Raw genomic sequence first — 25,954 nt, forward strand, 5'->3', positions numbered from 1 at the left:
TAACAGTAAAACACTTTTAAAAGTTCATTTTATAATTTAATTTAGTAAATCTGACTGTTTTCAGGCCCCCCAAAAATAAAAAAATATATTAATGAATAAATATATGAACACAATCATTTTACCCACCACAATGCAATTCAGTGACCTTTTCTAGATGATTAAAGAAAATGAAACAGCTGAAGGAATTAAACCTGAACTCTTTGTTGCAGGTCTCTGTGGGGATTGTTTGGACATTCGACCTCAGCATTTCTAAAATTCAGGCTATGGTGCTGCATTATTACCCTTTTGTAATTTATCAGTTTGATACAAATGAAATTCCACACAGTTCACTGTGGAATGTACCTGCTTTGCCCAGAGAGATACTGTATGTAGAGAAAACAGCAGCAAGATGAATCCCCAGGTCTGTTTATTATTGATCACAAACACATTAGCTTCCACATCACGAGTCACTGACAAACAGCAGTTGCATGTGTTCTTTTGAGGCTCTTTTTTTTCTGCAGCCTTTTTGCCATCATAATGCAAATATAACATAACTGAAACATTTCATGTAAACACCTAAATATTGAAACTCAAATACAGTAACATGATTGCTATTGTGCCTCAGTTTGAACAGAAGAGAGACGTGTCAGTGTCAATGAACTTTGACATGTTTTAGGCTAAATGCAGCATTTCAGTTCTTCAACTGGTTTACAACACCAATCAACACAGAATGAGCACAGGGAAGTTACAGAGCCACACACAGAGGGCACCATGTCTTTTGATCTCCAACGCAATATAACACTGATAAGAAATTAATACATCAATCGGATCCATACTCGGATTCTGTGACATGCTGTTTATAGTGAAATTAAATGTTCATTCTTTTGGATGGAGCAACATTTTAATCTCAGCGTTAACTCTGGGATTTCCACAACAGTTGTGTGTAGGTTCTCTGCTGACTCAGGAGTGAGACGATAGTATTACAGTCATCTTCACAGGCCTAACTATCCCAAGCTGTACATATACATGAAGGACCTTCCCAGAACACAGGTTTGAAGTCGTTTATTTTAGCTGTGAATCAGACAACACAGAACCACACTGAGAGAACCTGGTTCTTAGCCTTCCTTCAACAAAACTGTAGTGCCGCTTGTTAGGAGAGGACATGACACCTAAATGCAAAGGTTCAGGGTTTAGATGTTGGCAGAGGATGTGTTAGCACAGCAGAGGTGAACAGGCTGAATGCTGAGTACAGTGATGGTACTGTGCCACAGCAATAGAAACTCCAGTATGGGTACAGCTTGGCACATGTGCACTGGAAAACCTTTTACAAGGACCACATTATAGCTCATATATAATAAAGGTTTCACAAATGACCACTAGAGGGTAACAGAGGGCAGCACTTTGGGTTTATGCACACACACAGGAGGGAAGGCCGGGGGTTCTGCTGGATCATGCTGAGGTCGGATCACTCGTCAAATCGTCCCTCCAGGATGCTCTCAAATGAGAAGGGGAAAAATTTGAAGCCCTGGCCACAGTAAAACTTGTTCTGGAACTCCACCCTGAGAAATGGAAGACAAGCAGGAAACAAATGATGGTGAGAACTGGGGTATAATAAGTATGATTAAATATATCAACAAACAATAATAAATCAAATCAAGTGAAATATGAAGTGTTTCCTGTTGGATATCATCAGGGTGAAGTGAGGAACACAGCACAGCTCTGTTTGTTGATGAATGTATCATGTGTAAGGAAATGACTGCACTCTTTGAACAGTGAGCATGAAGAGAACAGGGCTGTCCATCACACATGATCCCAGCAGATATATTACAGACAAGACTAAAGGGCTAAGGATGTTCATCAATATGAAACACTCTTCTCTGTTCTCTTCTCAATAGAACAAACACATCAATACAGTCATTTAAGGCACACATTGATTCGATAAAGTAAATTAAATGAAAATTGATGTCATATTATTAATATTGCCAATTGTTGGATCATGGTCACGGCAAAAATGTCACTTTACAAGCCATAGATTGTAAGTGGTAGTTATGGGAGAATTGAGCTAAGCCATGGTACATGAACTACACAATAAAGGCAAATTCAAGCCTATTAGCAGCCACAGCAGCAACACTGGTCAAGTTTTCAGCTGACTTCCAAGAACTAGCCAGAGAGCTGGACTTTAAACACTCTCTGTCCAGAACACACAACCCTCAGGGTCACAGCAGGACGAGCGCTTCAGACGGTTAAGAGGATTTGGAAAGTGGGAAAGTAAAACATGTTAGTACTAGGATATACTGCGATTTATATTCAGTTATATTTTATATGTTCAGTAACCTTAAACACTTTTGTTTTGATATTGTTGGAGAAAAGCTCCTGTAATTTGGTGCAGTTAATTAATAGTCAATATTTTATTATGAACATATTAATAACATCTTTACAAATTTTTCTGTACCAGCACTGTGTGCAGGTTGTTCATTAAAAAAAGTTTTGCCGTCTTTTAATACTATTATTGTATTGAACTTTAAAATGCTGGTATTGTGACAACCTTAGGGAAGAGGATGGTTGAAATGGAATAATTTGATAATGTTGAATGTGAAAAAAGTTCCATAGTCATAAGATGTAAAAGAAGATGGTGCTAGATGAAAGGTCAGAGCATCAGCAGTTATTACAATTCATCCTGAGGAGAACATGAATGTCTCAACCAGATTTAATGGCAATCTATCCAAAAGGTCAATCTCTTTTATTGGTGGACCAACAAACTGCCCAGCATTGCCTTATTGCATTATCTTTCCAGTAAGACTGAAGTGCACCTTTAGTGATATTCATATTGTGCTTGTCTGGGTGAAAACTACCAAGGATGATAAAAATGCATTTGGCTTCTCTGTCTTTAAGGCAGGGCACATTCCATTAAAGTAAGTCAGAGTAAAACCCTCCCACACAACTCAATGATTCTCTGCTCAGCCCTCTGAAGTGGCTGATAGTGTATAAAGAACTAAATATGATAATAATAATAATAATAATAATAATAGTCTTATCAGCAGTACATGACAGTGACTGGCTGATATATGATTTTAATAAAACACCATTGTTTGTCACTACACTCACACACCGCCTGGATGTATTTCTACCTGAAGCTTTTGTCTACATAGAAAATTCACACTAGAACAGGATGTAGCACAGAGCGCTGAGTCAGTGCAGCAGACATGTGGTGTTGTTTCCATGTGTTGCCTGAGGTCAGACACTGAGCTTGAACACATTTAAAATGCTACTCTTTAAAGGGTTTAAAAGTTGCAACTAATTACCTTTTGAATGGTAAATAAATCATAAGTCACATACTAAAACTCAATTGATAAGTTAAAAGCATTAATGAGAACAACTTTTGGGTTGCTGGCTGCCAATGCCATTGATTGATTTGGACAGTTTGAGTTCTTAGATTGGACCAAAATCCATTGATCAATGACTTATTTATAATTAATATTTATAACTGGATATTTAAGGATTAAAACCCTTGATGAATGCATTATTAACATTTCTAACTGCCGACATGCTGGATAATTAGGAAGTGAGAAGCCCAAGAGTATTTATCGTCGATTACCAACATTCATAACTGTATTATAACCAAATAGAAGTTTTCAAATGTTGTTGGCTCATATGTCATCTATAAAGCAGTATGGTTATAAAGTCATAGACCCTTTATAAAGGTTCCTCATTAGAAAGTAGGAGCAAAACATGTCTTTAAAACGAGACTGGTTTGTCAGATAAACTTTGTAGCTGCAGAGCAGAGCGTGGCATTGGAACTCTTTCCACATGTTCCACAGAGAACAGACCAGGTACGTAGCGGTAAGCTACTGGAAGCTCAGCCTTTTCAAATCCTTCTTCAAACGGTTGCTTGTACAGAATACCAGGTCTCAGACATTTACACAGTCACATGCAGAGATGACAGCAGTGTAGAAAGAACTGAGCGAGTCAGTGGACGGGACGTTTATGAGTAATATGGTCTGCACAAGCTTAGATTACTATGTGATCAAATATGGCTGCTGAGAGCCGGACCAGTCTGTCACTGACCCGCCTCTCATATCTCTACCAATACAAGTCCACTCTGATGTGCTGATGCTTATTCAGGAGTTATGTTCAATGAATATGTGAATGTGAAGTTTGTCAGATGTTGAAACATTTTGGGGAGCCTGGTGCAGCATTTATATAAATACAGTTTCTATTCAATTATGCCCACTTCCTCCAAATTTGAGTCTGAGGGTTTTAAATTAAGGGGTAAATGTCTTAAAATGTGTCTTCCCACGAAGCATAACGTTACTAATAATACACAATGACATTCTTTTTGATACCAGTAATAATATTTATGAGAGCGTAGCCATTCTTTGTAATTCTTTGTAATTCTTTGCAACATTCTTTGTAACATTTAAGAGCAGGCTAAAGACTTTCCTTTTTGATAAAGCTTATAGTTAGGGCTGGCTCAGGTTTGCCTTGGATCAGTCCCTAGTTATACTACTATAGGCTTAGACTGCCGAGGGACACCTCCCTGCTCTCTTCCTTCTCTTCCTCTCTCCTCCCCTCCCCCTCTTCAAATCAAATCAAATCAAATTTATTTGTATAGCCCAATATCACAAATTATACATTTGTCTCAGTGTGCTTTACAGACTGTACAGGTTACGACATCCTCTGTCCTTAGACCCTCACATCGCACAAGGAAAAACTTCCTAAAAGAAACCCCAAAATTAAAAGGGAAAAAATGGAAGAAACCTCAGGGAGAGCAACTGAGGAGGGATCCCTCTCCCAGGACGGACAGACGTGCAATAGATGTCGTGTGTACAGGATAAACAACATAGTACAAATACAACATTTGACAGAAATTATGTTGTGTTGGAAAAAAAAGAAATAGAAAGTTTGGATGAATCCAGGAAAATGTCAATAAGGCTTCCCGGTGTCCAGCAGGACCAGGTCAGCAGGCGCTGTCACGATTCATGATCTTGACGTAAACTTTATCAGTGGCAACCTGCCACATGAGAGACAGACACTCCGGGGATGATACCCCGGATGGTGAGTTAGTAACATACATTTACATAAATGCATACAGATAGAGAGGGAGAAGAAGAGAGAGGGAGAGAAGGAAGAGAGCAGGGAGGTGTCCCCCGGCAGTCTAAGCCTATAGCAGCATAACTAGGGGCTGATCCAGGGCAAACCTGAGCCAGCCCTAACTATAAGCTTTATCAAAAAGGAAAGTCTTTAGCCTACTCTTAAATGTGGAGAGTGTGTCTGCCTTCCGAACACAAACTGGAAGCTGGTTCCACTGGAGAGGAGCTTGATAGCTGAAGGCTCTGGCTCCCATTGTACTCTTAGAGACTCTAGGAACCACAAGTAACCCTGCAGTCTGGGAGCGTAATGCTCTAGTTGGTTTATAAGGTACTATGAGATCTTTAAGATATGCTGGAGCCTGACCTTTAATTGATTTGTAAGTCAGGAGAAGGATTTTGAATTCTATTCTGTATTTTACCGGGAGCCAGTGCAGAGCAGCTAATACAGGAGTAATATGATCCCGTTTCCTTGTTCTAGTCAATACACGTGCCGCTGCATTTTGAATCAACTGAAGAGTCTTAAGCGACTTTTTGGGACAACCTGATAACAATGAGTTGCAGTAATCCAGCCTTGAAGTAACAAATGCATGGACTAGTTTTTCTGCATCATTTTGAGACAGGATGTGTCTTATTTTTGCAATGTTACGTAGATGAAAGAAGGCAGTCCTTGAGATTTGTTTTATGTGGGAGTTAAACGACAGATCTTGATCAAAGATGACGCCAAGATTCCTTACAGTGGTGCTGGAGGCCAAGTTAATGCCATCCAGAGCTTCTATGTCATTAGAAAATGCGTTTCGGAGGCGTTTAGGGCCAAGTATAATAACTTCAGTTTTGTCTGTGTTTAACATCAAAAAGTTGCTAGACATCCAAGTTTTTATGTCCTTAAGGCATGCTTGAAGTTTAGCCAATTGATTGGTTTCATCTGGTTTAATTGATAGATATAATTGGGTATCATCCGCATAACAATGAAAGTTTATAGAGTGGTTCCTTATAATATTGCCCAAAGGAAGCATATATAAGGTGAATAGAATCGGTCCAAGTACAGAACCCTGCGGAACTCCAAGACTGACTTTGGCTGTCATGGAGGATTTATCGTTAACAAGTACAAATTGAGATCGCTCAGATAAATAGGACTTGAACCAGCTTAGTGCGGTTCCTTTTATGCCAACACAATGTTCCAGTCTCTGTAGTAGAATGTCATGATCAACAGTGTCGAAAGCAGCACTGAGGTCTAACAAGACAAGAACAGAGACAAGTCCTTTGTCTGATGCCAATAGAAGGTCATTGGTAACTTTCACCAGTGCCGTCTCTGTGCTATGATGAACTCTAAATCCAGATTGAAAAACCTCAAATAAACTATTATTATGTAAAAAGTCACACAACTGTTTTGCGACTGCTTTCTCAAGGATTTTAGCGAGAAAGGGAAGGTTAGATATCGGCCTATAGTTGGCTAAAACCTCTGGATCAAGACCAGGCTTTTTAAGAAGTGGTTTTATTACAGCTACTTTAAAGGATTTTGGTACGTAGCCAGATAATAGAGACAGGTTGATCATATTTAATAACGAAGTGTTAATTAAGGGTAAAACTTCTTTAAACAGTTTAGTTAGAATCGGGTCCAAAAGACAGGTTGATGGTTTAGACGATGAGATTGTTGAAGTTAGTTGGTTAAGGTTGATTGGAGTAAAACAGTCTAGATATATTTCAGGAGTTACAGATGTTTTTAAAATTCCAACAGTTGAAGTTAAGTCATTACCAATTGAGGTCAGGAGGAGATTAATTTTGTCTCTAATAATTATAATTTTATCGTTAAAGAAGCTCATGAAGTCGTCACTACTGAGAGATATAGGAACAGAAGGCTCTGTAGAGCTGTGGCTCTCTGTCAGCCTGGCTACAGTGCTGAAAAGAAACCTGGGGTTGTTCTTATTTTCTTCTATTAAGGAAGAGTAATAAGCTGCTCTGGCATTACGGAGAGCCTTCTTATACGTTTTAAGATGATCTAACCAGACTAAACGAAATTCTTCCAATTTAGTGGAACGCCATTTACTTTCAAGATTTCTCGACTTTTGTTTTAGTTTGCGGATTTGTAAATTAAGCCATGGAGCTTTCTTTTTCTGTTTTATGATCTTCTTCTTTAGAGGAGCGACAGAGTCGAGTGTTATTCGCAGTGAGGCTGCAGCGCTATCAACAAGATGATTAATTTGGGAGGGACTAAAGTTAGCATTGGAGTCCTCCATTATATTGATATTGAGTTCTGGTATTGAATTAAGTGCTGATGGAATCACTTCCTTAAATTTAGTCACAGCACTTTCAGATAAACATCGAGCGTAGGATATTTTGCCTACTGGCTTGTAGTCCAGTAACAGGACTTCAAAAGTTATTAAAAAATGGTCTGATAAAAGAGGATTATGTGGACACACTGATAAACTTTCAATTTCAACACCATATCCCAGAACAAGGTCCAGAGTGTGGTTTAAACAGTGAGTTGGTTCATGTACATTTTGACTGAACCCAATTGAATCTAATATTGAGATAAATGCATTATTAAGGCTGTCACTATCAACATCCACATGAATATTAAAGTCACCTACAATAATTACTTTATCTGTTTTAAGGACTAAATTTGATAAAAATTCTGAGAATTCAGATAGAAATTCAGAATACGGACCAGGAGCGCGGTACACAGTAACAAATAAAACTGGCTTTATTGTTTTCCATGTTGGGTTTGAGAGCGTAAGAACAAGGCTTTCAAAAGAGTTATATTTTAGTTTAGGCTTAGGATTGATCAAGAGGTTTGAGTCAAATATGGCCGCAACTCCACCTCCTCGGCCAGTACCTCGAGGAATGTGAGTATTAATATGACCAGGTGGAGTAGATTCATTTAGACTGACATATTCTTCATGTCTCAGCCAGGTTTCAGTGAGACAAAATAAATCAATCTTATTATCTGATATTAAATCATTTACCAATCCAGCTTTCGTTGATAAAGATCTGATGTTTAAGAGCCCACATTTAATTTTTTGATTTAGTTGCACTTTTGCAGCGGTGGTGTTTATTTTAATTAGGTTTTCATGTATAACTCCTCTTCTGTTAACCATAGACTTGATTAGTTTCAGTGGTCGTGGGGCAGACACAGTCACTATGGGGATTTGAGTGGGTGACTGCCCGGAAAGAAGCACAGAGAAGTGTGTAAGACTACAACTCTTTGTCCTGGTCTCAACTCTGGGTTGTCATGGATTAGGTCCACTAATAGACTGTGTAATATTATCGGATATGAGATCTGCTCCAGCCAAAGTAGGATGGATGCCGTCACTCCTAATCAGACCAGGCCTTCCCCAGAAAGTCCGCCAATTGTCTACGAAGCCCACATCATTATCTGGACACCACCGTGAGAGCCAGCGACGGAATGATGACATGCGGCTAAACATGTCATCATTCAAAAGATTTGGCAGAGGACCAGAGAAAACTACGGAGTCCGACATTGTTTTGGCAAATGTACACACCGACTCCACATTAACTTTAGTACACTCCGATTGACGCAATCGCGTGTCATTACCGCCGACGTGAATAACAATCTTACTGTATTTACGTTTAGCCTTAGCCAGCAGTTTCAAATGTGCTTCTATGTCGCCCGCTCTGGCCCCCGGAATGCACGTGACTGTCGTCGCTGGTGTCTCAAAATGAACGTATCTCAAAATTGAGCTACCGATAACCAGAGTTGGCTTCTCAGCTGGTGTGTCACTGAGTGGGGAGAATCTGTTAGAAACAGCAAGCGGCTGGTGGTGAACCGTGGGCTTCTGATAACACTTCTTTCGGACAGTCACCCAGTCTCCCGGCTGCTCGGGTCCCGCCTCTTCTTCTCCCTCTCTATCTGTATGCATTTATGTAAATGTATGTTACTAACTCATCATCCGGGGCATCATCCCCGGAGTTTCTGTGTCTCATGTGGCAGGTTGCCACTGATAAAGTTTACGTCAGGATCAGGAATCGTGGCTGCGCCTGCTGCCCTGGTCCTGCTGGACACCGGGAAGCCTTTTATTCATCCATAGTTTCTCTTTTTCAACACATAACATAACAACATAATTTCTGTCAAATGTTGTATTTGTACTATGTTGTTTATTCTGTACACACGACATCTATTGCACGTCTGTCCGTCCTGTGAGAGGGATCCCTCCTCAGTCTCTCCCTGAGGTTTCCTCTATGTTTCCCCCTTTAATTGTGGGGTTTCTTATAGGAAGTTTTTCCTTGTGCGATGCGAGGGTCTAAGGACAGAGGGTGTCGTATCCTGTACAGTCTGTAAAGCACACTGAGACAAATGTGTCATTTGTGATATTGGGCTATACAAATACATTTGATTTGATTTAAAGCTATGCTAAAAAAGCCAGAGTTGATTTAGGTCGCGTTTCATTGAGACTTACTTAGAGTACCATATTTTCAGATTCTTTCTCAGCAGACTCAATGTACTTGCATCCACAGTAAGGATACTGTAATTCTCAAATCCTGACTTCTGATGTCTTCATTTAAGAGGAAAAACACATTTTCAGTTCCTGCTGGTTCCTGGCCTCTGAGACCGAGGGGAGTGCCCAGGAATGTCTCCCAGTTGTGGCAAATATTTGGCCTGCCAGAGCTGTGAGAGGGCAGCACTTAAAAAGAGGAAAGAAAAGAGAGATCCTCTCATCTGCCTCTGCACACAGCAGTTGAGGTGGAAGAAATGCTCGTACCTAACACACAATAAGATCGATTGGTGTTGGTGTGTGTTTGTGCAGATAACTCATCAGCATGTGTGTGTGAAGAGTGGCCTGCTGTTTACTTTGAACATGACTATTTCATTCACTCACCTTTGTGAAAAATACTCCAATACTGTTTTTAACCTTAGCGGAGACCTGTTGAGCCAACACACTGCTGCTTTATTAACAAAGTGCCTCACATTCATGCAGCTACACACACTGTAGCCTGAGAGCTGCCCAGTGGGGCTCTGAGTGCTTATGCATTCACTTCATTTGAAAAGATCAGATAGAATCACTTTGTAATGGCGCACCATTCTAATGCGTTCCATTCTGGTCTTTTAATTTGAACTTTGTGATTTGAATTCCACATTCATTTTGCAGCTGACTTTGACAGTATATTTGTGATAAAAGTATCGTACTTGAGCGTTTAAAGGATGAGACTGTAGTTTTTGACTAACTTTACTCAAACAGAGTTGGTTGGGGACTACTTTCAGCGGTGGATTAATCCACAGTTGATGTGAGTATTTGGGGCAGCAGGAAGGTGTATGTGGGATTGAGGCTGTGTGTTTGACCCAGGATAACATTTCAGAATTCTGGACAGACAGGAAACATATGTGAGATCAGGGAAATACTTTTGATGTTGAAATTCGCTGCTGAAGTAAAGAAAGAATGAAACATTTTACATTTTTTGAGTGCAGAGGATACAAATGGGGGTTGGGTGAAGAGTGTGGACTTGTGTCTGCTGGAATGCTGGCGCGCATGTACCATCCACCAACTCATGAAGCATTATTCATATTATGCCATACACACTAACACTTGTTGACATGCTATAAAACGGAGCTGAGGGCCACTTCACTAATATCTCTATTTCTTAAAGGTTTCCCTCACTTGTTTCATCTGTCACAAATAACGATTCTTCAGCTGCTGACAAGCAGACCATGGTGTGTTGTTCGGACCATTCTACACTGATTGCATTAATATTGCCTCTGGCTACTTCCACAACAGTCGGTTCTGCAAGAAAGCTTTGTACAACATGACCTGGAACATACAGCCAGCCCATGTGTAAGGCACAAAGGGTGGATTATACAACATATACTGTAGATTTCTTGGAAGAACAACACAGTCTGGATAAAAGACAGCTGAGCTCATATTTGAAAGGTGGCTGGACACTTGGCACTAGTTTACAGGAACAACAGACAGACAGGTTCTACTTAAACCTACATACAACAATCAGCCCTGAGAGCAGCAGTTAAGCATTAACACACAGGATATTTTCTCCCTGTCTTTGTTTATCCATCTCATAAACATGGTGTGAGGCTCTGTGCTACGAGCAGGAACGCGACCAGAAGGATTAAAGAAAATACGTTAGTTGCTTCCACTTAACAGGTTTAAAAGGAATGTTCTGTTGAACAGCAATGCAGCAGGGTGCACGTGATCGCAACTCTATTTTGACACAAACGAGCCAATGATAAATGGATGGTCCCTGACAACAGACAGGAGGCTGGATAAAATCAGTCCTTTAATTGAACCCTAATATATCAATTTGATATGTTTAGTACAGTGATCAACCAGCATCTTACACTGCTTCAACCTAAGTATGAAGTAGAAGGGGAACGGAATTTCAGGACAATTTTGGTTTGTCAGAATCAACAGCAATCTCATGTCGAATGCTCTCGATATGGAACTGGAGTTAGCATGGTTAGCCTAGCTTAGCATAAAAACTTGAAGCGGGGGAAATGGCTAGCCTGGCTTTGTTCAAAAATACACCCAGAAACACTTTCATATCTCACTAATTAACACATATCTTATTTCTTTAATCTGTATATAATCAGAATTGCAAAAACAACAATTTGTGGTTTTAGGGGGAGTTACGTGATGTAACTATTTCTTGCTTCTTACTCTACAAGAATTGTGATCATAACCCACTTGTCATAACAAAGCTGTTATTCCAATACTATTACTAAGAAACGTTAACATGTATCAACTAGAGAGTATCTTGCAATGAGGTCACACCAGCTGGGATGCAGGGGGCACGGCTGTGACGCTGTAGCAGTCACTAAACAGACAGACAGATAGACAAATAAACAGACAGACAGACAGACAGACAGACAAACAGACAGACAGACAGACAGACAAATAAACAGACAGACAGACACACAGACAGACAGACAAACAGACAGATAAACAGACAGACAGACAGACAAACAGACAAACAGACAGACGGACAGACAGACAGACAGACAAATAAACAGACAGACAGACGGACAGACAGACAGACAGACAGACAGACAGACAAATAAACAGACGGACAGACAGATAAACACCTGGCAAATTACTCAAAACCGCTTCTATTGAAGCTCCAGAGCTACAGAAGTTGTGTCTCCAGGAGCACATTTTGCCATGGAGACACACACACAGCTGAAAACAATACCAGCTGGTAAAGATTACATGTGTTTGTTTTATTGCCTCCTGTTCAGTGAGACCAGAGAAAGGTGATGGTGTCATTTCAGCATATTACCTTGAACGTTGCTATGGATATTTATAGTCTTCAGGCAATAACTCTTAATCCTAATTTGGTGACTTTCTTACATTCGAGTTGTATCACTATCACAATAAAGGGCTAAATCGGCCAAATTGCAAAACACATATTTTAACACACTACATCCATAGCACTACAGGTAAGTGAGAAATATAAATACAGGGATCTTTTACAATGTGGATGGATCGAGTCTTTCATTGTGAAAAACCCCACACAATATGTAGCTACATTTCTTCTTCTTCTTCTTTTAACAGAACATGTGAAAGAGAAGCTCAGTGTTTATAAGAAATAGTCCCTGTGTGCTGATAACCCACTGGATTTATACAATGATGTACTCTGTGCTGAAAGGGATGTTTCCCTCCCGGGATAATAAACACCGCCTCCTCATAGTTATCACAGTACTACGTCCGTGTCCACATCTCAAAACACTGTTACTGAGAAGAAAATGATACAATAAATATATGTTATTACTGCATGGCTGTATCTAACAACAATGGTAATCTTGTTCCAGGTAATCCAGGAATTCTTTACTTTGCCTTGCCTGCGTGTCAGTGCAGTTTACACTAGTGCAGGCTGGATCAGCAGGGTGGAGGTGGTGCCAGGAGGCGATGGAGCTGAAAGGTGTGAGGTTATCTGGAGGCCTGTACTCTCAGTTTGGTAAACCACTATGGGTCAGGAATGTCTCATTCTGCTAGCATTCCTCATATGTTTGTAAAAGTGAAGAAGTGTAGCTTTGGCAGAGATACTTGGTTGAAGAGGTGAACAATGACAGCAAGATGTTTTATATTAATATGGGATTCATTAATAGGCATTTGAGAGGTTTATTTTCTGCATGTGATGTGTGTGTGTACATGAATGTATAAGTGTTTGCATGTGCTCACTTTGCAAATACACACACAGTATACTTTGCAATGAATGTAGGCTGTATGTGTGTGGGCATGTCATAGATATATATCATGTGTGTACTGTGTGTTTGTGTATGTTTCTAACCAGTGCAGACGCAGGGCATGCAGGAAGGCCGACAGCCCCTCCATGATGAGCAGGATGGCAACAGTGAGGGTGGCAAAAGCCGAGAAGATGATGGACAGGCCGAAGAACCCGCCTCCGCTCCGGGAGGACAGACCCAGGTGCATCACCATGGTCCAGAGCACCTCTGACAGCTCTGCACACACACAGTGATGACAGGTTGACATACAAAATATCAAGCATCTTTTAAAGTATTGATTTGACTTTTTAAAGAGTTGGCAACACTGCACAAGACACACTGCATCTTGTTTTCCACAGTTGCTTTCCAGTGTCCGCCATTTCTGCTACTGAGGATAGTAAATGCAAAGAACTTACATTGATACTCTTTAACTGGATAGCTACTGGGGAAAACAAAAGAGCTAACCTCTTCCTGTTTTGTTTGCATAATGGCTGACACACTTCCTTTGTGCCATAAATAGAGCCTTCATTTTCCCTGGAGATCGAACTCGGTGGCAGACAGCATTGCACAGTGAAAGTGAGGTTTATAGGGAACCAATCTAAATGCTGATGGTGTCATTATTCTATAGTCATTATATTGTTAAATTTACTTTATAATTATAAGTTAAAGCAAAACTTGTCTATTGCCTTTTAAAATGTTTTACAGAATGTTTATCATAAAGCTGTATATATTTGTGTATGCATGCTTTTACTCACGTGCATGAGCCAGGCTGAGGGCCCAGAGGCGCAGGTAGGAGGCTGTGTTGGAGATGCAGCCCAGACAGTACTCTATGGTGTGGATGGCCTGGTGAACAGCTACGTCACCAAAGTCAAACTGTGGTGGAAAGGCAAGATGGTAAGCACACACAGCATTGTTATAATAACATATTTTTGTATAAATTATATTGATTTATTTGAGCTGATTACTGTCACTGTAAGCACCTTGCAGGGGCTCAGGGGCTTTAATCACTACAACCTTGCTCAAGGGCATCTCGGAGGTGCTGAGGGGAACTCACTGCTCGTTCACTAATCCTGCCTGTCCAAAGCTTGAGCTGGTGACATTCAGGTCACAAGCTCACTTCCCTAACCTTGAGGCCGGAAGCATCCACTGAGTTTCAACTTGAAAGAGACTTTTTGGAAACTTATTTTACGTGTCCATGGTCACAGCTTTAATGAGGTTCTGCAGCCATTCGGCACTTATATAAAGTCACAAAACAACATGGTAAAAATAACGCTGGATCCTACACTTCCCTAACGCAACTCAATGGCGTTAGCAAAGTTCCTCCAGAGCCACAGGAGACATTATGACACTGTTTTTTTACAGCGTAAGTGGACTAACTACGACAAGTAAAATCTTGTCACTCTTTAAATATAAAAATGAGAATAAACAGAAACTAAAATAAACAGTTGTTCAACACATTAACACAGTTGTGTTTTCAATATAGGCTACTGACTTCAGTAGTAATCGCAGAGAAAAGACTAAAACAAGAAGAATGTCCAGTATGTCATTACTTACACACACGTCATCAGAGCTTATCAACTATGTGTGCTAAAGAAACACTTTACTTTCTACTTACCACTGAGAGGTGATTATTACCCAGCGGTGCTTTTCCAAATGTGGCCAATAATAACAACTCTGCTGTCAGCATGACACTAACCATGGAAATGGAAATTCCATTATCATCTTAATGAGTTTCTGCTTTGACCTTTGACCTCTACCTAAGCCTTTAGCTCTGGTCAGGCGGAAAAGAAAGAGCATAGATGTCTGGCTTGTTTGACTTTGTTTCTTATTTTCTTCCCTAGCAAGATCAAGATCAAGATCAAGGACTTGTTTGTGTGTTGTAAAGCCAACAGAGTTCCTCCATTCTCTCCTTTCTGGAGCAAGCCTTTCCTGACATACATGGGAGTCTATTGCTCTGAGTTGCCCTTGTTGAGTTTGGCTTTGCGCTGGTCTGGTTTCCTCTTTCCATGCTTCTCTTTTGTCCTTGGAGCCGTGAAATAAAGTTCATGGAAGCAGCACTCATTGTTTCCATTTATTCCGACATAAGTGGCTAATGAAAACAACTGTGACTAACATGCTGTAATGGCAAAATACACGGGGCTCTGATCAGAAATACAGTCACATGATTCACTCTTTACATTTACAATGTACTCCGCTTTACACTTGAGTTTGAATAGATAAACTTGTGTCAGTCTTAAGGTTGTCTTTGTCTTGTTTGGATACAAACACACTTTAAAATCGCCTAAACTGACCTCAAAATGCAGAAATATCGTAAAATATGATCCGCCATAATACACACAAAGTTAAGAATATTGATTGACCCCTTTTTGGTTTGTTTTAGGCTCAATATGTCTCATACTCAACCCTGAGTATGAATTGGTCTTCACATGATCTCAGAACTAGTAGTACTTGGTGATACTTCAGTGGTCTTGGCAAAAGTAAAATAAATAAAGATCAAGAATTTCAAAATGTTGGTCACTTTCTTGATACAAGCAGAGTGATGTAACTTATTCTGCCTTGTTTCAACAAATGACATTTGCCACATGAGCGATCGAGCTACCAACGAGACACTGCACTAGAAACTAATTGAATTGTTGCATCGCTATTTTTTGCACACTCAACACTTTAAGAAGGAGTATTGGACTAAATGACCACTAGTGGGGCTTTTCACAGACACAAAGATACATGTTTACAATCACACACGTAAACATGATCGCTGGTATTGGGGTGTGCAGTATAGGAGGTATAACATCACAAAAACCATCACCTTGTTGTAATGGCACAAACAGTTCAGGCATCCAGACATGCTAAGAAGATACCAAAACTCAGATTCTTACCGGCTCTTCCTCTGATTGCTTGAAAGTAAGCAAAGGTCAAAGGTTAGTGGCAGAATTCAGTCACAGCATTGATCCACAAGGTTGCATCATTGTTTTGCAGTTTAATTGACCAGATTCTCAAGCTCTCATCCAAGCCTCACAGGTCGTGATGAAGGTATTGAGTTTAAGCTTCGGTTTTGGCCGTATTGTTGGATAAAGCTTTGGTACAATACTTTCCTCCCATACAGTGCGTATGATTATTTATGGGTCTATGTAATCTACACAAATGTACACATGTGGGTATCTTCCAAAGTGACATACTTTTAATGTCATATTGGTTGTTGAGCCACGTCAGTGGGATACAGTACGTTCTGGAAGTCACAAGTTGGTTTGTTGCCAAGACATGGCACTACAGCCAGGAAGATACTCAATGGATCAGCTGAACTTCAGTTTGCACCCCCATCTCTTAAAGTGTAGTTGTGTTACAAAGCTATTACTTCACAGCAAGTATGGACAGGAGGAAAGATTACAGTGAAGACTACAGCTTTCTTTTTAATAAATATGGCATGTGAGTATACTGTAGACTTGTATAACAATTCTAACCTTAAACACGTGCATACGAGCAGGTTCAGGTCTCAGTTTTGGGAGCGCGCAGAACTCTAAAGCAAACGGCACACCTGATCTTATCCAGCTGAATATGTTTAAATTCACTGCCACTGATCAGAAGTTTAAAGGTCGGGTTATGTCCTTACACCATTCAATAGACACACAGGACAATATACCTTCCAGTTACCTGCCTCACAAATTGACCTGGATGTGAATGAACATTGTCTGTAGTATTCAGTCAACATTATACAATATAAACTCCATAACCCTGTTTTTAAGTCATGGCAACATGGAATATCAAACGCTCGAAATATTGACAAAATGCAGTCTTCTAACGTTTCAGTCATGTAATATGTTATCGCAACATAAACACTCAGTGATGTATTATGCAGGAGAACTAGGAGACACCAAAGCTCTGAGTCACAGATAGAAAAGAATCTGGGTGGTATTTTCAGAAATTCCACTGGTTGATTCTCATGAAAACCACCTCTCTGTTTATGTTTCTGAAATGGAAAATCCATGTCTTATCTGCTCCAGTCCATCCCAGCCCAGCCTCTCTTTCTGCATGCTGTTGTGCCCACATTGCCCTCATCTCCTATTACTCAAGAGAAAAGACAGAATGAGCTCAGACAAAGGATTTGAATTTAGTATTGTTTTAATCATAAGCTTTTGGCAGTCTGAAGCTGGAACTATGCTAAGCTGAACTTAACTATTGTCCTCATTGAACTAATATAGTTGATGATAAAGCAGACAACATGTTTGCTAGTGAGCCCGAATACAAGTGATGTGCAACTAAAAACACCATGTCGGTGTTTGAATAGCATGGACACCCCAGCAGAAGAAAAGGTACCATGGAAACCTTTTTGTCAAACTTTCTAATCACGAACTTTTCTACTCCAGTTGCCATGGCATCAGCTCTTTTCAAGGGTGTGCAACAAAAATATCCAAAAGTGCCAAAAGTTGACATACAATAAATATCAAGAATTTCAAAACGGTTGTCAATTTCAAAAATGTGAAAATCAGCCCTGGGAAGAAGATGGAATTTGAATCAGTGATGTAATATATCATGGGCTCACCTCATCTCCTTCCTCAGAGTGCTGGGAGAGGTGGTCATGATCCATGATGCCCGCCTCGTCCTCTGTGGGCCCATTGCCCACCCGCACCCCTCCGAACTTCTGCGTGCCCTGTTGGGTGAGTCCGGTGCATGATGAGGACACGCCTGTTTGCTCTAAAGACTGCTCTAGATTCTCTGCAGGGGTTTCTTCCCTCTTCTGGGACTAGATACAAAAGCCACAAGAACTGTGTCTGACTTAAAGCCAGCCTTAGGGTGAACGCTTTCTTCTTCATTTACTTACATTTAGTCAGTAAACCTAGTACAGTGAGTGAAGGCTTTTATTTCAAAATGACCCACCACCTGTGAAACATGACACTGCTCACTGGTTTCACTGGAGTTAAACCTCAACAAACGCAGTTTAAGACTTGTAACTGTTCAACTTTAAAAGGCCAACAAGACATTCTGGTTTAAGGGGCTGTGGATGGCCACCTCAGAATGCTTAGAAGACATTGCAATGCCAACTTGCGTGATAAACACATCGCACATTGCACTTTAAATATAGTAACAACGTTTTAAATTACATTCTGTCCATAGGCGTCTTGTTGTCAACTCTCTCTCTCTTTCTCACAACGACAATCTGACATTTCACTGACCAGATTTCTTTAGTTTTGGTTAATTAAAACTACAATCAAATAACTAAATAGTTAATATATTGTGTCAAAAGACTAGGTGCCAAAAAGTACACTGACTGGCACTCCCCTTACAAGTTACTATGTAGGACACTCACTCTTCTGACTCCTCTCTTCAGTCTTATGGGACTGCATTTCTTTGAAGTTTAAGACAAACAGCGAGAGCAATGAGAGCACCAGGCTGACAGGTTTTTAGGTAATTCATATTGTTGGATGTGGAGCATTTTGGATAAGAACTCCTCAAAGATATAGGTAGAATAAGAGCTGTTAGGGTGCCCTCAGTCTTTGAAGTATTTTTACCAAATGTACCACCAAAATAGAAGCGTTACCAAGGCAGGCTTTAAGCATTTTTCATGGCAACACAACCAACCACATTACACAATACGATGTGTATTGAAATGAATGGCAGAATATGATTGGGAAAAAAAGGATATAAGAAAGGTTATACATGTTATTCATCAAAGGTGGCAGTAAGGTTATAGGTGGGGTCAGATCCACATACCAGTTTCTTTTTCCACAGGTGCTGACGCCGAAGCACCATAGTTTTCACAATCAGCATACAGGGTACACATGCAAGGGCAATCAGCACCAACAAAACCTGGATCCCCATCTACAGATTCAAACACAGAGAGGTTAACAAGGTGTTGGTGATGTGTAGCAGTGATCAGAAGACGTCTGACTCAGTCCTCCCCTCACTGCTGGGACAAAAAACACACACATCTGTCTTGTTCTCGGACAAATACAAGCTTTCCTTCGCTTTCTTGCAACACAGGTAGTTGTTACAGTTATTTGTTGTTTTAATCCAATGATAGTAATGTGCTGATCTGGGGACATAACAGATTATGCTTATATTAACTGAAGTTGTTAATAGGAGAGCAGACTTTTCTTCAAGAATGTTCTCTGTGGTTTGGATCTTCAACTTCATATATATATACTTTACATCATAACAATATTAATTATTGTCATTTTTAAACATTTTTTATGCATCTATCTTATTTCACCTCCTTGTATGTACATAACTAAGTAAGCGGTAACTTTAAATGTGAGAGAAAGCACTGCCTCTACTGTATATGATACTGAGAAACTTCCATATACTGTTAATTGCTCAATGATGTACCAACAGCCAATCATATCAAGAACAGACAGAGTCCCATAATAGGCACAGCAGGGTTGGTTGAGTCAGCTGAACACATCAAATGTTTGGACAAATGGAAGAGATGAGCGCTCAAGGTGTCAGCACAGAAAGTGACAGCTCATTAGTCACAACAAGCTCTCTGTCTCTGTGACTTCACCCATAGGTTGCTGAAGTGCCATTGTGAAGCTCAAAGTGGGGGGCCATCGCCATCTTGGCAGTGCTGACTTTGCCTAACCAAACTTGGCTAATCCAAAAATGGGCAAAAAGGAGGATCGTCGGTGGACTTTATTGGCACTTATTTGGCTTTATTTCTCAGCACAGGAGGTTGACGCTTGCTCTCAACTCAGTAAGTTAGATATAAAACTAGACTAAACTAGGTTTAAACGCTGGTTACTAACATGTTACTGGCTGTGCAAAAGAGTTGTCCAATCACATCTCCTTCTGGCAATACTTGACTAGTAAAGGATACTACAGTAATGAAAGACTATCCTTTAACATACTTTAACAGTCCTTTGGAGGATCTGACAACTTGGCAAGAATAACTCCTAAAGAAGTATTCTAGTGCGAGACACAAAATTCCTGCCAGCTCCAGTGCAGCTGTTCTGTAGCTGAGGCAGACCAGACGAACAAGTTCAATAATAATATGCACCTCTTTAGCAGGGTTCAACCATACTAGTGAATGAGGGAGGGGTATGAGGGCGGGAGCACCTGTCCCCTGTAGAGAGGTTTGTTTGTGGGGTCGTTGTAATTGAAGAGACACATGTTGATGAAGTGGATAAGCAGGCTGGGTGCGTCCTTGGAGGTGAAGGCATCATAGGCTGTCCACTTGTAGAAAACCAACAGAACGAGGTAGCCAAACAGGCTGGCCATAAAGACAATCTCAGGGATGAAACCCAAGAAGATGTTCAGCGGCTTCTTGAAGTACCTGCAGTGCAGTGAAGTCAGTTAACAACACAAACAAAGCACATTTTATAATAGCAATGCTATGTCTATGATGGAGAGTCTGGTGTGGCATGTATTTAATAGTATAACTGGGGTCATCCCTGTGTTCCCATGGTACTATGTTCCCAGGCTCCTGTGTTCTTGATACAAACTAACATTGCAAACCAACGAAGGGAGATGGATGTTTCAAATGCAGTTTTAATGGTACAAATCTGTTTAGCCAATGTGAAGATATCGATGTCTGAAGAGAAGAAAGGAAAACTTTCTTGCCCGCAAATTTGAAGGCGTAGGTTTTTAGGGAGTATAACATTAGTAAGCTGTAAGCTGTTAGTGGATGACTTCAAAATGTGACCTAGATAAACATAATACATTGCTGAGAACATAAAACCCTTTGTAAGGTCTTGTTAATGTGACATTAAGCTGAGACACACAGGACCCAGGGGAACATAGATACACTCCTGTCACTTCCCTAATGTTGGTCTACAGTTCAAATATATCAACCAGCAGGTGAAAGTGAAGGACTTAGATATCACTGGCATTGTCAACCAAAACAGTTTCCAACCAGCTTCCAACTTTTCATAAAGAAAGCTTCACGGGGAAAGTAACAAACATGTATGTATTGAGGCAGTGGATCAGCTGATGATCGATGGTGGAATGTTTTCTTTTCTTTTGCTGCGGTGGCAAAACTTTCGGCAGATCCAAAATTTCAACGGATATTCAAAACACAAAGGCCAGGGAGCTCACTTTCTGTGTACACTACCTAAAGCATGATGGGAACCCTGATTTCAAAATATCCAAACGTTTTCTTCTCAAATGGAATAGTAGTGACTTCGTTGTAAATAAGGGAAGTGAAGAAGCGAGGAAGACAGCCAATAGTTCAGGTGTTGATCTTCATCACTTACAGGTGGTTGAAGAGACTGAGAGACACTCCAAACAGCATGTGGACGACGCCCAGGATCACAGACATCTTCATCTTGAATGAGTTGAGGAAGGTCAGCTTGTTGGTGGCAACATTCCAGATCTGCAGAGATTACACAACAAGGTACAATGTTTGAGACCAACCAAGCTGTGACTGTTCCTTATGTTGCTTTAATTTGTTCAGTAAAAAACAGCCAACTGTTTTTTACTGATGATGTCATAATTAAAAGCAGCTCACAAATATTTATTTTTATTTAAAACAATGCTCAATAATTTCCTAAAACAGCTGAGCTACTCAAATAGGAGAAAATAGTACATTTGTGGGGACTATTTTCAGTGGAGGATTAATCCACATTTGGTGTTCTAGTGAGTATTTGTGGCAGCAGGACAGTGTATGTGCGATTGATTCAAAATAAACTACAGTGTGTGTTTGTGATAATGAAATAACATGTCAGCCTGTGAGGCAGTGAGGCTCATTGAGGTTTTTTGGACAACAATGGATTATACACACTCAATACTGTGATTATAACAAGAGAAACAACTGCAAGTCACTTATTTTTGTTGTTTTAGTGAGTTGCAGATTTTACCGGGTCAATTCCGAGTGGATAGGGCCCGTTGAAGACACCAGGAACAGCTGGGTCTAACTGCAGAACTCTATTTCCATCAAGTGTCTCAAACCTAGGACAGATCAGTGGGGAATTAATGAATGTATTGAAATGAAGCAGATTATTCACCTGCTGCAGCAATACATTTTAGAACATGAATCAACCACATAGAGCATTGTAATAAGATTTAAAAATCACTTGAATGCAAACGGCATGTTATATGATGAGAACTGAGAAGGTAGAGAATGGATAAACAGAAAATCACTGGTGTAAGAGGGTTTCGACGCAATCATGCAAATTACATTTTCATGACAGTATCTGAAGATTTTGGTCAGTTTTCTAAATACTGAATCTGTAACAGTTTATTTTTCAGGTCCCTGATTATTTTCTAGGAAGCTTCGTGAAAACTGGCAAAGAGAAACATCTCACTCTCAGAAAGAAAGCAAATATTGGAGCATTTCCCAAAATGTTGAATCATTCCTTTGATATGTTTTGACAATTTCCATGCCAAATATTTGCAAAGATTCAAAACTAAAGCATTGTTCTGTACTTCATCTTATGATATGTGGGAGATAAACTGGAATAACTTGAAGAAAACAGTGGCTGACTTACGACCAGTTGGCTCCTTTGGATCCAAACATGGGCCTGACGCTCCACCCAGAGCCGAACATGTTGAGTGACTTGGAGAAGCAGTCGTTGTAAATGATGCCGGTGTAGATGGAGAAGATCCCCATCAGCAGGATGATGTAGCGGCCAGCAAACACCATGTTGAAAATCTACAGAGACACACAACTTAGAAATATCTGATGTGTATGTTTAAAATGTGCACTGTGAAGTTGGACAGCAAAGCCTTTCATTCATGGATAACTTGTTTATGTTTTACCTCGTTGTCACTCTTCTGGGCGACGAGGCGACTCTCTCGGATGACCAGGTAGAGGGCGGCACAGGTCATCAGTGTACCGTGACCCATGTCACCAAACATCACCGCAAACAGGAAGGGGAAAGTAATGATGGTGTACGGAGCTGTAGCATGTGACACACAGGACGGGACGATCACACACAAGACTCAAACAATCAAAACCACTCAAACATCGTCAGTCAAATGTATCGGTCCACATATATAACAGTCCATTAACGATCATAATATTGAATCAATGCCACATTAAAGGAACATTTGTATTATAGAAAGTTATTGAAATGTGTAGAAATTGTAGAATATTACATTTACAGAATTGTTGTGTGCATAATCTATGTGTGTGGGGGGGGTTAGGAGTTTGTATAAGGGTTGAGCAGTTTGTGAAATTAAAAGGATTTTTCTGACTAGCAACTTGAAACCACAATCAACCAAACTCATGGGCTCATCAGAGCCGCAATTAATGATGTTGCACAACAAAAACTAAAAAGCTGTTTGGTAAAAAACGTTGTTTCGTCAATTCTAGTTGATGTCGTTTTCTATATGTCAATGAAACTTGATACTTCGGGCAGACATTTCACAGTAAAGGTTTACCAGGAATTGGTGTGATTATGCACTTGGAAAACTGCTGAAAGGCTTTTAAGAAGTTACAGTTGAGGTCACTGAAGCGTCTGAGCACTATGAGAAGTTACAGTACTCAAATATGACTAAACAACAGCCACAAAAATGACCACGGAGATAAACCCACTCTGTGGACACTGGGGCCAATTCACAAAAGGATTGTTTGGCTTTAGCGACCGCTAAACCTGCACAAATAAGACACAAATAAACTGTAATTCTCAAGGCACCGGCATAGGGTGCTCCTGTGTTATTTGCACATATTTAAACTAAGTAACTCGCCTCATCACAAAGATCAGCACAGTAAAATGATTAGCGTCTTCAGAGTTGGTGGCAACTGAAGCTGCAGTGGTGCCTGCTTGAGAAGCTTGTCCTCTGCTTCAAATGATGATATCTTCTTCTACAGTCTGAAGGTGCACGTTTGAAAACACCATCACACTGACAGACTGTGATAGTAAATCCCAAGAAGGTTTCTGGGGTTTCTGCCTGAAGTTTTGAGGAATGTCCCTGCACCTGGTCGGTCAAGACCTGAAGCTTGCGTTCTGAAAATTAACTTTTTCCTTCCCCCCCTTCATTGTTGTGTTTTTGCCACAAAGGCAACATTTATTCTTTGCCATAAAGTAAATAACATTAGTGCAATATCTTTAGTGAATCAGACCTGGACATATAGCGCTTACAATCCATTATTTGTGAATTTGCTTGTCAGTATTTTGTCGTTGAAAATAAGAAAATAATAAGAAAAAGTTGATCATGAACTCAAATATGAACTAATATGATGCATAATCAATTAAAATATAGATAAATGAATTCCTGTATAACCTGGATTGATTTCCCGGTAGTTTCCGATGCCGTAGGCGTCAACAATGTTCTGGAAGCCTGACGTGAACTTGTTGGTCTTGTTGAAGGTAGGTGGAGTTTGCTTGGTCTGCATCCTGTTGAGAATGGACGGCACTGTGGAGCCGCTCCTCTCCTGTCAAATACAGCCCTCACTTCTCAGTCACATACTGCCCGTGTTGTAACAGTAAGAACAGATGACTTACAGAGGCAACCTCCTGATTTATAGTACATTTACAGTGTCAGTTTTAAAGTCCGACTGAAATGAATACTGTAGCCTATTAATATATGTTTGGTGTTTGTTTTGGCTTTGGCACTTGTAATTCAGTTGTACAAACGTAATAATAATAATAATAAATTGAATTTATATAGCGCTTTTCAAGACCTCAAAGTCGCTTATTGTATGTATGTATGTATTGCAGTGATAACGCACAATATTGTTCTCCAGTGGACCAACTGACAATGTTGTTACTGTTATTTATTTGGTGCAATCCTGTTACATTTTAGTGGGCAGCAACAAAACGTAGTGCACTATCACTTCAATTCCAACAGCCTAACAGGTAATGTTGAGTTCAGTAAAGGTGAGAACCAGCTGGGGGCCTAAGAAAGTCTGTGACCTCAGCACTGCTTACATTACTCTGGGGTCACAGTACTACCTGTCGTGGTGAGTTTTGTTATTTGCCATCAACATCTGTTGGCTAGACCTCTTCTTCTCTACAAACTGAACAACACAATGGGTCCTCACAAATGCTGAATGTTGAATGACAGACAGGTTTCTGCGACGGGGGGTGGGGGGTTGCTGGTGCGTAGTTCACTCCACTCCTCTCCTTTCCTCCGCTCTGTCTCTGACTTTAGGTGTGTGTGCGGGAGCGAAACAGTGGTGAATGCGCAGGGCAAGAAAAAAATCAAAAAACTTGAATTTCTGGGGGCGCGGGGTTCCGTTGGGGGTAGATAAAAAACTGTTAAAAAAATATATACATATGTACACATTTTTCTAACGGTGCGCGATCTACCCACACTACACTCGCAATCAACCTTTTGGGCACCTCTGATCTAAGATATCTAATATTTCTAACTCGTGTTTATGATGCATGTCTAGTGCAGCACATAAAGATGGGGACTTGTAAGTGACAGATACAAAAATAAAACATTTAAGTCATTAATATGACTAGAGTTCCAAAAACACTGAATCCTACATTTCCCATAACCAATAGGATTTATTATTTTTACACATTTCTAATTTGTACGAGGACTTTCTAATATCAATTTAGTTATAATTAGTTATACATGTGCAGTCTCTAAGCAAGATAACCATGTGGTGGTGATGGCCTAGTGGTACGCCTTCCACACAGAGTTCAATACCAGGGCTGCCACCACTGAGCCCCTGAGCAAGGCACTTAACCCTAAACTGCTCCAGGAAGACTGTCCCTGTAGTTAATGTAAGGTAATGTAATGTGCCCAGTAATACTTGATGGTGTTGTGAGCAATTCCAAAGTAAAAGATAGTCAGGCATTAAGGTTACATGATA

At 40.2% G+C, this 25,954-nt stretch overlaps 1 protein-coding gene across 2 annotated transcripts in view; it reads right to left on the reverse strand.

Moving 5' to 3' along the window:
• Positions 1-389: 389 nt before the first annotated feature.
• atp6v0a1b (ATPase H+ transporting V0 subunit a1b) overlaps positions 390-25,954 on the reverse strand; it is a 33,970-nt gene continuing 8,405 nt past the window's right edge. The window contains exons 11-22 of one of the 2 annotated variants that reach the window (XM_029456248.1): positions 24,412-24,562; positions 22,945-23,084; positions 22,674-22,837; positions 22,044-22,134; positions 21,441-21,559; positions 20,305-20,521; positions 18,964-19,071; positions 17,795-17,995; positions 16,134-16,151; positions 14,013-14,130; positions 13,323-13,494; positions 390-1,538 (exon numbers count right to left, since the gene is read on the reverse strand). In XM_029456248.1, the coding sequence (XP_029312108.1) occupies positions 1,445-1,538; positions 13,323-13,494; positions 14,013-14,130; positions 16,134-16,151; positions 17,795-17,995; positions 18,964-19,071; positions 20,305-20,521; positions 21,441-21,559; positions 22,044-22,134; positions 22,674-22,837; positions 22,945-23,084; positions 24,412-24,562 (1,593 nt within the window). In that variant the 3' untranslated portion in view covers positions 390-1,444. The remainder of the gene's footprint in view (positions 1,539-13,322; positions 13,495-14,012; positions 14,131-16,133; positions 16,152-17,794; positions 17,996-18,963; positions 19,072-20,304; positions 20,522-21,440; positions 21,560-22,043; positions 22,135-22,673; positions 22,838-22,944; positions 23,085-24,411; positions 24,563-25,954) is intronic. The other variant, XM_029456249.1, reaches the window with a different exon arrangement.

Source organism: Cottoperca gobio, chromosome 19 (assembly GCF_900634415.1).
Source record: "Cottoperca gobio chromosome 19, fCotGob3.1, whole genome shotgun sequence".
Classification (NCBI taxonomy): domain Eukaryota; kingdom Metazoa; phylum Chordata; class Actinopteri; order Perciformes; family Bovichtidae; genus Cottoperca; species Cottoperca gobio.